This window comes from Trachemys scripta, chromosome 8 (genome assembly GCF_013100865.1).
Source record: "Trachemys scripta elegans isolate TJP31775 chromosome 8, CAS_Tse_1.0, whole genome shotgun sequence".
In the NCBI taxonomy this organism is placed as follows: Eukaryota; Metazoa; Chordata; order Testudines; family Emydidae; genus Trachemys; species Trachemys scripta.
This window is the reverse complement of record NC_048305.1, coordinates 15,001,741-15,014,959: the sequence shown is the minus strand read 5'-3', so window position 1 is coordinate 15,014,959 and position 13,219 is coordinate 15,001,741. Positions and strand designations below refer to the sequence as shown.

Below are 13,219 nucleotides of genomic sequence, written 5' to 3'. Positions count from 1 at the left end.
CACTTCAGTCAGGCTGACACTCTATAAAGCTGAATCTGTAGTTTGTACAGAGCAGTATCATTCACACAAGAGACCTAGGTTGGATTTGCGGAGTCTGGATTCCTGCTCTCTTAACTGGCAAAGGCTGACGATCCAGTTCTGTTATGCTGCACTTGTGCAGTCATTTACACCAGTGAAAAGAGAGAGTAAAATGCCACCAACTCATCATGGTAGTGTTTTACACTCACTGACTACCTAAGCTGCAGGCATTGGGAAATCAGGACCCGAGAATGCCACAAAAGTAGCCCTGAAGGATGCTTTCTCAGCCCATTTGGTGGATGTAGGAGTGGCGTCTGAACAGAGGACCATCCGCCTGTTCTTGAACAGATAGATATTCTGTGGGCCTCTGGGAGCGGGAGATAAGTAAGCCCAGGGAGAAGGAATGGGGGAGATAGAGTAGAAATCCTTGGCGGAAATGCTTTACTAATTCTGTTTCATTGAAGTGCTTGTAAGATGGCTCGTTAAATCTGACATTTGGTTTTAAATTTCGATAGAGTTAATTTTTTTCATAGCTTTGATTAGTAGAATCAGAAATCGGGGATTAAGGATTGCAGATAATCAGATAAAATGTTTCAACAGGGAGGTTGGCTTTCACAAATGCAGTTGTTAACCAGCTTATGCTTTCATACCACCTTTAGTTTAGGACGCATTTAGGTAGTCCTGAAATGCCAGATCTGTGGTCTCTCTTCTTCATTGCATATGTTTTCACTAGAGTTTGCTTTTGTTTAATTTCCATAACATTAATCCATGCTGTTTTTGTTTATGTTTTTGTTTCTTTCAGTTAATCGCACACAGGCCAAGAGTGGACTTTGTACTTTCATGTGTTAAGTTGCTTGAGTTTCCTACCTTGTGTTACTTCTGTCATAACATTGTGTGAGTGGACCAAAGTGAAAAAGAAAACGAGCCTCTTCAGTGTTTACAGTGTAACAATTTATTGTTATCTGTACAGGACTTATGAATAGTTTTTAAGGAAGTAAATGTCATACTGTGTAAATTTTCTGACACAAAGTCAACTAATCCTGAAAATGAGCAGGCTTGTTTTGTTTCAGACCTGATGGGCAAACATCCACTTGTAAAGTGACCATAATTGTTTTATAAGAACTAATGTTACTAATTGATAGTTACTTTACAGATTACATTATTTTTTAATGCTTAATGGGACTCCTGATTTGATTTTTTTCTACATTTGTTATAAGTAGTGTGAAGAACACACTTTTATTTTTCTAACAAAAGTCACAACTTGAATAAGTTTAGAATTGAAGAAAAAAAAAAAAAACACTTGGAATTTCCTAACAAGGCCTAAGTGCTCTAGGCTGAGTAACCTACTCTCAGGTCATTTTTTTAAAAAAACCCTAATTTCTCTAAACACTTTGTGCCGTGCATAATATAAAGAGAGTGGCAATACAAGTCCTACGACAACATTTTGATTTATCTTTATTGCTAACGTGGAACATTTAAATAGGAAGATTTTCCTTTCCTTAGGGTTTGTTATATTATGTGGAACGATGAGATTTTTGTAACTCCACTTGTAACTTAACCAGTGTGTTTTGCTATCAAGAGGTTTGATCATTCATCTTGAACTTATAAATTGTTTCCAGTGTAAAAAATGTACCCATAAACAGATGTGTAATGAGTACAAGTAGCCTGATCCTAAGCAGGGCTCTGTACCCCCAAGTCCCATTAGTCCCCTTCTCTCACAAATTTTTCTCTTGAACACTGTTTTGATATTTGGAAACCATTGTTTAGCCCACAGGGCTGTATAGGGAACAACACTACTATTTCAGGCAGCGGCCAATGGCCCAACCTTTCCATGATGTAGGCAAGGCAACTGGTGAATATGGCTGTGTTAGGTAGATTGTACCTTTTTCATTTAGACATGGTTTGTCTTCGCTAAAAATAGTTGGGCTAAAAGAAAACAAATATTTGATACTAGCTCCCACTTAGTGCCTTTAGAGTTTTGGTTAACTGTTTCAGCAAACACTGGCTAATTAGGTGTTGATTGTGAGCATGTCCATTTTATTTAGCATTCATTTCTTCTAATCATTTTTAGAGATCTCTTAGTCTTTAAACAACCGTGCTGGCAAATTCCTCATTTGACTTTTAAATAATGGTGTATAGCCTTGTAATCTGAGCCTTTAGCAGGTCTGTTCAGAGGTAGCATTTAGCTGTATTGTATACTGAGGTTCTTCAACTTGCATATCCTGATAAAGCAGCTTTTTTAATACATGCTCAGGTGTTGAAATATTTTTCTTACAGATGTTGGCCTTTTATATGAATATATTGAAAATCATGTCACAGTATTACTTGATATTTGTAAGTAAGAACCTCATGAAAATTATACAGGTACTTTTAAAGACAGGCCATTTTAAAAAGAAAGAGAGTTAATAGTGAGTATTAACACTTATTCAGGACTTTGCTGAGATCTGACCATTTAATTTTAAGGCTGTGCCTCTTTAAACTAAATATATTGTAAAGAATAACTGTCAAATGTTGAGGGTTAATATGTTTTTTAGAATAGATGCTCAAAGAATATAGCATATTGTTACATACACGACAATCCTAGCACATGATTTGCTGAAAAGAGTCATGTGGCAAATTAGTAGAAAATCATGGTATTCTTAATCATGTGAGAAGTTCCATAAAGATCAGTGGACTAATCACATGAGTAAAGCAATAGCTTCTGGTTTATATTATTTTACCTTCTCAAAGGCCAACAGTACTGAGAGTTGGAATAAAGTTAACTAATTAGATCACACATGCAAATGAATGCATTATGATTGGCTTTTCAGTCAGTAGTTTTCTCCTGATCTCATGCTGCAGCCAACAAGATCATCTATGCAAATATTTTCTTCCTGATTGGCTCATCAGCGATCAGAATACTTTTATTCCTAGAGCTGTAACTATTGTTTCCTTATTATGTTAGTTAATAATAATAATAATAATAATGATAAAAATAAAAGCTTAATATCCATGGCCATAAGAGAGATTTCCAGATATTTCTGAAGACATTCAGAATGTATGTAACGACATATTAATTATTAATTATTATTATTATATATACGTTGACTTCATGTTGTGGTAAACATTCTTGTCCTTTTAGTTAAATACTGACCTCAGCTTTCCCTTGGTCATTATTAACCTCTTGAATTGATAGACCATAATATTCTCCCCCAACAGAAGTCAATATATGCTTCTTCTTTTGTTAGTACTTGATTTTTCATTTTTGCCCAAGACCAAATTTAAATGTTTGGTGCATTAAGCTAGTTATGTACTTGCTTTTTATTTAACAAGTTATCAATATAATGTGACACTAATCTCACTCCAAGCTGAAGATTTACCTCTTGTGTTGTAGGCTAGAAGAAAATAAAGATTGCTTCAGAAATTATACCCGAAATGAGCAATCCAATTAGAATATTTTTCCTGGTTATTTTTTAAACCTACATCTCTAAAATGTTGGCATTAATGGAAAAGTTATCCATTTTCTATCATTTAAACACCCATTACCATGTATTGTTTCTGCTTTTTAAGTTAAAATGTATTTTGGATGTCTCTTAATTTTATAAACTTTTTATGTGTGCATGGAGCAGATTCTACACAGAAGTGGTTACTGGGTTTTTTTGTTTTTAATTTGGCAAGAACATGGAGACATTTGTGGAACTGCTCTTTTGTAAAGTTAACATGCTTCTCAGAAAGTGTTGCATTCATTCACTTTGTCATTCATACTGTTTTTTGCCTTTCAATTCTTTCTGTTCACTTTGTACTTATTTCTTTTATTAAATCTCACATTTATTTTGAGTTTTGTGGTGTCGTTTATTTGACAGTACTTTTCTAGAACTTCCGTCCTCTAATAGCATCCTAATGAAATAACAGTGTAATTATTGCAAGCTTACCCAAATACAGTATTTGTTTTCTGTTATGACTTTGAATCATAGAATATCAGGGTTGGAAGGGACCTCAGGAGGTCATGTAGTCCAATCCCCAGATAGATTTTTACCCCAGTTCCTTAAATGGCTCCCACAAGGATTGAACTCACAACCCTGGGTTTAGTAGGCCAATGCTCAAACCACTGAGCTATCCCTCCCCTCCTGAATTGGGCTCTTGATGAAATAAAAATAGCTAACTAGTAAATGTATCATATGGTGTACAAAAAGAGATTCTTTTCAATCTTGGGGAAAATTCTTAAGTATCAACTTAAGTTTCTCTCCTGTTGGGCAAATGATGCTTTTCAAGATGCTTATAAGCAGTCTTTCACTGTGTAATTCTCTAAGAATAGGTCTATCAGATGTTTCTCTGATATAAAGTTGGCCAAACTCTCACTACAGGATCTCCATGAAAAGGTGGGGGATCTAGTCTTCTACTAAACACTTCCTCTCAATGTTAATGGAAGCTACATACATTTATGCAGGGGCACAATGTGCCCTTAGTTCACTCATCAACTCTAGAAAACAAATGCACAAAATTATTTTGGAGAGACTTGCTAATTAAAAATCTAAATGGAGTCCTTTTCTGAATGTATCTTCCATGGGGCCCTGCTAACTCTTAAATCAAGTATAACTTGAGGAATTAGTGTCTCGGTCTGTTTGTCCTAAGCTACTGGACTCAGAAATTATGGTTGTACTTAATAAGTAACAACCTTAATTCCAGCCTCAGGCAGAATTTGACCTTAACATGCGACACTTGCTCCTGTTGTGTTTTTGGCCAAAGCTGTTCTGACCTTTAAAAATAAAAAGTGTTCCATAATAATTGGTGCTTTGGGGATTTGAATGGATATGAGTGAAAGAAGGAAGGTGTGTGCTGTGTGCAGATGACTATTGACCAACCTTTGATGGCCTTGATGATACTATTGCAATCCGGCCTGGGAGCCCAGCCTGGATCATAGAGTTAGGAATTGTTAAGCGTTGGAGTTATTCAAATTAGATGAGTACACTTCCCACAGAATCCCAAGCAGATGGAAGTGGCAGCAGATGTGACTTAATCACATCCTAAACTGGAATTTAAAGAAACTTTGCCCTATAAAGTCTCTGTGTAAAGAGGGTGACGGAAGAGGGTACATAGTTCTTTGGTAGCTGCACTGGTAATAATTAACGGTGAACACTTTGTGACCTGGTAAAATATTTCTCAGGGTGGCTTCTCTCTCCCACAGAAGTAATCTTTATAATAATATTTTGCATTTCTATACCATCTTTGAAGGATTTCAAAGCTTTTTTATAAACATTAGTGAATGTTAAGCCTCACTACACCCAGATGAGGTAAGTATCATCTGCAGTTTAGAGATTGGGGAAGATAGAAAACAAGAGATCAAGCAACTGGTCCCTAGGGTCACACAGCAAACCTATATCTGGCTCTGCAGCAAAACCCAGAATTCTTGCCTCCCAGTTCTGTGATCTTTAAGAGGGAGGTTTGTGTAGTGGTTAAGTGTATAGAGTCTCTAAGGCACAGACAGGTTTGGCCTCTTGGTATTTAATCTTAGAAAATTGTTTTTTCATTGATCTAGCTAGTCTCCGGAGGTCCTCCATTATGGTTAAACTTGAGTACAAGGGAGACGGGCTCCACTTTCCTTCTGTCTCTGTGGGATATCTTTATTTTGGAGATTCTTTTCAGCGTGATGATGGTCACATTTCTCCAGCATTACCAGTTGATTTAAAAATCCCAGTTCCAATATGAAATCTTCCGCAAATATGTCACCGTTCAAGTCAGGTGTGCCTTGTGCATGCCTAGCGCTGCATGTTACCAGCCTATGTGCAACTTTAGGTTTTGTGCTACTTTGACCTTTTGTGCTCTCTACACTTGATGCAATTTACCTGCAACTTAAATATTGACTCTCTCTTGTTCTTTCTGTAGCTTTTTTAGTCTTCCCAGTGCCTGCTCCATAACATCAGGAAGACATGTTAATTAGAAGATTTATTAAGGCCAAAACATCTCATGCAGAAGAAATTAATTGGTGCTTTCACCTTTATGCTTGCAATATATTGCACAGAAGAGAGTATATAGCAAGGACTAAGACATACTGTATCTTTTGATTTGGACAAGTTCTCTTGAACAGGTTTCTTGATAAATGAAATCTAAGATACTCACTAAAAGATAAATGGCTAATTACGGCTAATGCATGACAAGCACTAAAACCAAGATACTAATCATCTCTGGGGTTAAGAACCCATACAAAGTAATCATAAACATTTACACTGTTAAAGTTTCCAAGTAGCAGAGGAACCGACTTGGTGTGTTAGCATGAATCAGATTTTCAGCTTAATGCTTAAGCTACCATTGTACAGTAATGGGATTTTGATTTGTTCCTCTTAATTTGATTTTTTTACTGTAATTAGAGAAGTTTCTAATGTCCTTAACATATCAGCCGGATTCTAATATTTCTTAGCAATAACTACTTTGTATAGTTTTTTTTTTTTAATGTAGATTATCAATGAAAACTTTTATAGCCAAAAGAATCCCTTTATTTGTTCAATTTTCCCAATGATAACACATGTGCCTCATATTTAAAAATCCTCTCCTAAAACGTCCTCTGTCCCCAATTTCTGTGCTTGCACCCGTTTCTTCAGTTCCAGGTAATATTGGATTGTAATTCCAGAATCCTTCTCTATCTGCAAATAATCTATTGATGTGTTGAGTGATAATGGAACCATTTTAAAGGACAACTAAATGTAATTACGGTAGTTAATGGTGGGGATTAGTTTTCTGCACTAGGGCCTAAAGCTAGAAATCTGAAAAATGTAGGGTTCAGGGTTGTAGGTTATATGTTTCTGCCAGAGGGCCACTTCCCCTAAAAGCAAATACTGTTAAAAGACTACACTTTCTCTGCACCAAACCAAATGTATAGAAATATGCAGAAGCCCATTTTTTATTTCTGTTTAAAAACATAAACTAGTTACAGGAATAATCTTCATTGTACCAAAGGTAGGTTTAATAAAAAGCTGAATTGTGAAATGAATATATATTTTAAAAGTGTACTTTATAGTAAACCTAAATATGTTCAGTGAAAAAATGAAGCCATGTGTCCCGATTCATAACCTTAGCCATAAATCTAGTTCCCTTTACCCTGTTTGTCTCTTTCAAAATAGATAAGAATAAAAACCTGATAGAAGCAGAGTTGGGGCTAACAGGGAGCTGGTTACAGCTCCCTGATTCTCTCTCTCTCTGGGGTGCAGGTTTTCAGCAACATTGGTGCTGCTCTAAACTTTCCTAGCTATACACCAGATGGAGATAGCCAGAGCACATCCTGTTCTGGCCACTATCCCTGCCCCAACACATGCCCTGCAGTGTTGTGAGGGGGTGGGGGCAGGAGCTAGCTATGCTGGCCCTGTGCCTGTTGGGGGCTCCCTTCATCTGAAGGCAGTCCCTGGCATGTGTCTCGAGAGAGGTTTCCACTCTCTTTGTAGCGCTTGAATGGTGCAAAGAGCCAAGTGGAGCCAGTGAGCTGGCCCACAGGATGGAAAGAAACGTAGCTTTCTGTGATCTCCACAACGTGCCAAATCTTGGAGTCTGTCACGAAGAGCCCGTTGAACAGAATGGGCCCAGAATTTGGATTAATGAGCAAACGTGTGTGTGCATATTGAGACAGGGATAGTGCATGTGTGCTGCCTGCTCCAGAGAGGGCTCAGAGTTCTCATTGTCATGACATGCACTGAATGCTCCCATCACCAGAGCATTGGGGTGCCTTTTACATACACTCGATCACAGAGATACATTTACTGAAAGTCACAGGCACATACCCTGGACTCCCCAGCAATGACCAAAGCAAACTCCCTGAGGTACCGTACCAGATCCTGGGCAGTATCTGCTGGGAGACTTCCTGTAAGGTGAATCTCAACTCCTGCAGTCAGTAAAAAAGAAGACGAAAAACCTAGGCAAATGCATGCCTCTTGCATTGCCTACCATTGTCTGCTCCTGCTCACATAACAGTCAATAGCAAAATGCCCATGCATGCCAATGGGAGTGGGATTGGGGCCAAGAAGCGGCCAGATTCTGAGTATTTATTTATTTTTCAGTGACGGTGAATTCAGAGCTGGCAGCCTGCCTAAGATTGCCCCTCTCACTGTCTCATTTGGGTCCTACCCTGGGGGTGACAGTCTGTGTACCTGCCTGCAACGGAACAAGTTTTACCTGGCCTTTTACTATATTTTAAATGTAAATGGATGGGTTGTTGTTTTTTTTAAGACAGAGTAACTCCGTAGACAAGTCTTGAAATAAAGATGGAGCCCTTGCAAAGGTAAATTAATCCTGATAGTCTCATAGCTGGACAGATGGATTGAAAGTGAATACTATTGAAAAGTCTGTGTAATTCTTGTTGGGAGGCCATGACTACATCTTTCAAGAAGAAGAATGTAATTATAATAACTACAAGCCTAGCAGAGAAAAACACTATGGGAGACCTGCTGAAAACTCCTAGAGGGTGCTGCAGTACCAAAAGCAGATGATGAAGGGTCCTCTTCTGCATTGTTAGAATACAGAACATTGAACCACGTGCCCCATTATGTTACTGAACTAAAAAGCAGTGAAGACAAGTTAAAAAGAATTGCATAGACAAGCCAACAAAACTAATCTAAAACTGATGTAGAAGGAAACATTTTGTATAAAGTATAATTACCGTATGGAAGATGCTGTCTATTAAGACAAAAGAGCATAGTAGGGTTCAAAAAAGGATTAGGAGTTTATACGATATTGTCAATTATACTAAGTAGGGTAAAATTTATAAGTAATATCAACCCCCCATGCTTCAAAACAAAAGCCAACCACTAACTCTCTGGCATTTGGGAGAAGACTTTTTTCACAGGTATGTTGCTGCATAATTTTCTACTTTGAGGTTTTTCGCCTTCTCTTGAAGCATTGGGATTGGTCACAGTTGTAGACGGGATATGGGACTAAATGTTATGATTGTTCTTATGTTGCTGTTATTAAAGGGGGAAAGTATTAGCCCATTGTAGCCATGTACTTTTGCTTCAATTTTCAGCGCATCTGTTCCTTTCAGAAACCTGTGTAAGGGCAAAAGAATTTTGAATCTCAAATCTTTCTTCTTTATTGCTCTGCTTCTGGATCTCTTCTTTGTCTGACCACAGGAGTTTCCAAATATGTGTAACTGTAAATTACCTTCTCTTTTAGATTAACTGCACGACGTGTGCAGCAAGTAGTGATCAAAGGTTGGAATATTATATGAAATGCCCTAATGCTAGTGGATACGGGTCCATAGCAAAGCATCTTTACATTTAGATCTGATTGTTTGTAAGATGCTTTATTAACTGTGGTATATAGCCAATCTCTGTGGCACACATTTAATGAAGGAGAAACGTGACCACATTGATGGGAAACTGTTTCACTCTGTATGCATGTGCTTCTACGTTCAGTTCCTGTTCAAGTTTTGATTCTGATTCTGAATCTCAAACTGCTTGGAAGGCAACAGTATCTGAAGGATTTATCAGGAAACGTCTTACAGGCTAACCAGTGCCACAAATTACTTATAGTAGATGATTTCCTATGTTATGGCATGTCTGTGTAAAAGGTACTTGTTACTGTATGTTTAGGTGTGCGGGAGGTCTGACCAGGGTAAGGCAAGAGGCAAAGATGACCCCATCTTTGATAGTTGATGTTCATTATCCAGGATTTTAATTAACCACCAGGCTGCCTTGGCATAGGTACTGCCCATATCCATCTCTATGGAACTCACTTAGAACTGTCCAGATGCACTTTGGACAGTTATTTGTTTTTAACTGGTGTGGAGGTGTGCATATTTGAATATTTTAGTATTAAAAAAACCCTTTTCCTAATACAAGAAATTTCAGAATTAAATGAAAGAACAGGAGTACCTGTGGCACCTTAGAGACTAACAAATTTATTTGAGCATAAGCTTTTGTGGGCTACAGCCCACTTCTTCGGATGCATTAAATGAGTTACCTAATGCAAAAATCAGCTTAGAATGGTTTGCATTAGGCATTTATCACACCTTCAGACATTGACCTATTTTGCAGTGTGCAGAAGTTGGGACGTGTCATTAGTTGCGCATTGAAAGCTTACAACAAAAACAAACCTCACCCCTCCAGTTGAATGCTATCCTTGTTATGCTTTCTGCTCTCTCAATCTGCTGGAGAACGGCCGTGGTTTAGTTCTTAGGGCTTGTCTACACTGCGACATTGTCAACCAAAATTTTTTCTTTCATGGGTACTTAAAAAAGCCCCCCCCTCCGCCCGCGAAAGACAAAAGTTTTGCCGACGTAAGTGGTGGTGTGAACGCGGCTTTATCGGCAGGAGCACCGCTCGTGGGGTGGAAGTATTTTGTCAGCAAAAGTGCTGACAAAATACCGACAGAGTGTTTACACATGCTGACTTTTAGTGACAAAGCTGTGTCGACACAGCCTTGTCGCTAAAAGCTGCCTAGTGTAGACAAGCCCTTAGTGTGCCCTTAAATGCTGTTTCACACCAGGAAAAATCGCCTGCTAAATACACCATTCAAAAGAAGAGGGTGTGCCCACAGGACTGAAAAACTCCATTCTGTCTCTCTCCCAAGACCAGTTGGAAACAGGACCTTTCTGATCACATAGTGAAAGTGTTTTGGCTCATTTTCCCATATGACTCAATTGTTGTGGTTTGATGTTAGCTGAGGGATTGAACCTTAATGTGAATGACCAGTGGCCAAGTTCATCCCACAATGATGCATTAATGTCTGGGTGTGAATGGAAAGCAACTCAATTTCCAAAATCCCAAACTGCCTTTCCCTTGTCCAGGGCAGGATAAAGCTGCCGAGCCTTGGTTTGAACGTTTGAAGGAGGCTAAATCCGAAACAATTTGTGTTTTTGCTCAGACTTGAGGGGTGAGAGCGGATCCGCGCCCTTTCCCTTACTGGACAAGGTGCTCTGTCCTGCTGCGCTATGTTGCTCTTTGGGACTATTCTATAATTAGTCTCTGGCATTTCTTTACAAGGACTGTCGATGTGGAAACCCAGGCTAGGCCACCCATACAGACTATCAGCAAAGGGATCCAGAATCAACCGTGGTATACCCCCCCGCCCCACCGTCTGCCCCCCAAATTCTCTGTTTCCCTAATTACAGAATTAAGTGGTAATAACATACCTAAGGGCTCAGGAAGAGTTTTTTCCCACCACCAAAACTTCACCCTGTATTAAAATAGAGAGAAAATACCCCTGAAGCCAGGTTCTGCTCTCAGTTATCCCAGTGTAAATCAGGAATAACTCTGCTGAAGTCAATAGAGCTGCAGTGGAGTAGGAGAGAAGAAAACCAGGCCCTTCTCTCACATGCTATGTTGCAATAATATTCTGCATCCAGATCTCTCCTGGTGTGACACATTGGCATAGGAGAACATTCCACTAAAGAACAAACCACTCCCTCCACAAACGAGTGTCATTAATTATGATCCTCACAGCGCTCTGTGAGATAGAGAAATCAGTATTTTATCCCCAGCTCCCAAATAAGGAAACAGACACAAAAGTTCAGCAACTTTCCCAAGATCACACGGTCGTCAGTCAGTCAGTAGCACCGCCAGAATTAGACATGAGGTGTTCCTGATTCTCTGTCCTATGCTCAGTCTTACAGCCCAAGCTGCTTCTCTGCTAGAAACATGTGTTACTGGCTGTTTTGGGTTAGCAGAAGCTTTGATAGTCTTGAGTAAGCACCACTGAATATACATTTTCCCTATAGGTTATGAAGCCTATGCCTGGCTTTACACAGGTATAAATATGCACATGCCAATCCTCCTCTGGCAAAATAGTGGTCCTGCCAAAATCACCAGACCTTCACAAGCCAGTGCAGAGCTGTCTGAATCAGTACAATTCTGCCCAGGAGCAATGGCAGGTATAACCTCTATAATAAAGTGGTTCTTTAATCTGATAATGATACCCAACAGTTTAGCCATAGCTGCTATTGCTGCAATGAGTTGGCAACGGAATACACTGATGTCCTTCATAATACTGTGAAGAGAGACCAGGGCAAATCTTGCTTGGAATGAGTGTAATCTGTGCTTGATGTGGACTTGTACCAAAAAAAAGGGTGGGGGGGCGCAGCGGTGGCAAAAGGAAAAATACTGATCCATGAAATTGAACTTGGCAACATGATTCTAAATTCTGATATTACTGATCCTTAGGATGCTTGACTAAACAGTATACACAACCTTCCCATGCTGATTAGTTGCTCAGTCAATAAGGGAAGAGGTGCTAACAAGCCCAGACTGTGTTCTCTTACAAGTGTGGAAATTTACATGCATGGCATAACAGCAAAGATAATACTGTCTTCCTTAGCGCTCGGGTCAGACCATTGCAGCAGGTCTTCTGTTCTTAAAAGAACAGCAAGTATGTCTGAGCGATGTATCGTGGAGTTTTATAAGTTCTAATGCAGGTCGGCAACGTTTGGCACGCGGCTCGCCAGGGTAAGCACCCTAGCGGGCCAGGCCAGTTTATTTATCTGCTGACGCGGCAGGTTCGGCCAATCGCGGCCCCCACTCGCCGCAGTTCGTCGTCCCGGGCCAATGGGGGCGGCGGGAAGCCGCGGCCAGCACATCCCTCGCCCGCGCCGCTTCTTGCCGCCCCCATTGGACCAGGATGGCGAACCGCCGCGAGTGGGTGCCTCAATCGGCCGAACCTGCCGCGTCAGCAGGTAAATAAACTGGCCCGGCCTGCCAGGGTGCTTACCCTGGCGAGGCGCGTGCCGAACGTTGCCGACCCCTGCTCTAATGGATGATCTTGACGTAGATAACATAGCCATGTCTAGCTGACAAGTGACATTTTGTTTGTCTGTTGAGGCTTTGCAGAAGTCTAACAAGCACATTTATGATACAGCTGTAACATTAGAATACGTGTTTGGGAGGTGATGCATGCTCCTAAAGGGACAGAGCTGGCAGAATACCTTAGTTGCAATGGGCACTCTTTGATGATATTGCTGTTCACTTTTAGTGTCAAGTCACGCTCCTAATTTGGGAAATGGTGACATCTGTGAATAGGCTTTTCAGTGTGAGTTTGCCTTTTAGAATGAAGAAACCGTATACAACGTGGGATAAGTGCCATGGACCAGGGTACAGAGAGGTTAACATTTGGCTGTGTTCAGTAGTGTAGGATGAATTGTCCAGCTGAGAGTCAAGAAACTACCCACAAGCTCAGAGCTAGACAGGAGGGAAGATGTGCAATGTGTCTGAGTGTTTTAGGCCCAGTTACAGCTGTGCCACTGCTACTG

At 39.9% G+C, this 13,219-nt stretch overlaps 1 protein-coding gene across 2 annotated transcripts in view; it reads left to right on the top strand.

The window, feature by feature from the left end:
• Nucleotides 1–6,906, top strand: part of SEPTIN8 (septin 8) — a 37,663-nt gene extending 30,757 nt beyond the window's left edge. The window contains exon 10 of one of the 2 annotated variants that reach the window (XM_034778347.1): nt 5,881–6,906. In XM_034778347.1, the coding sequence (XP_034634238.1) occupies nt 5,881–5,935 (55 nt within the window). In that variant the 3' untranslated portion in view covers nt 5,936–6,906. Of the gene's footprint in view, nt 1–820; nt 3,835–5,880 lie in introns of those variants that run through there. The other variant, XM_034778348.1, reaches the window with a different exon arrangement.
• Nucleotides 6,907–13,219: the final 6,313 nt, after the last annotated feature.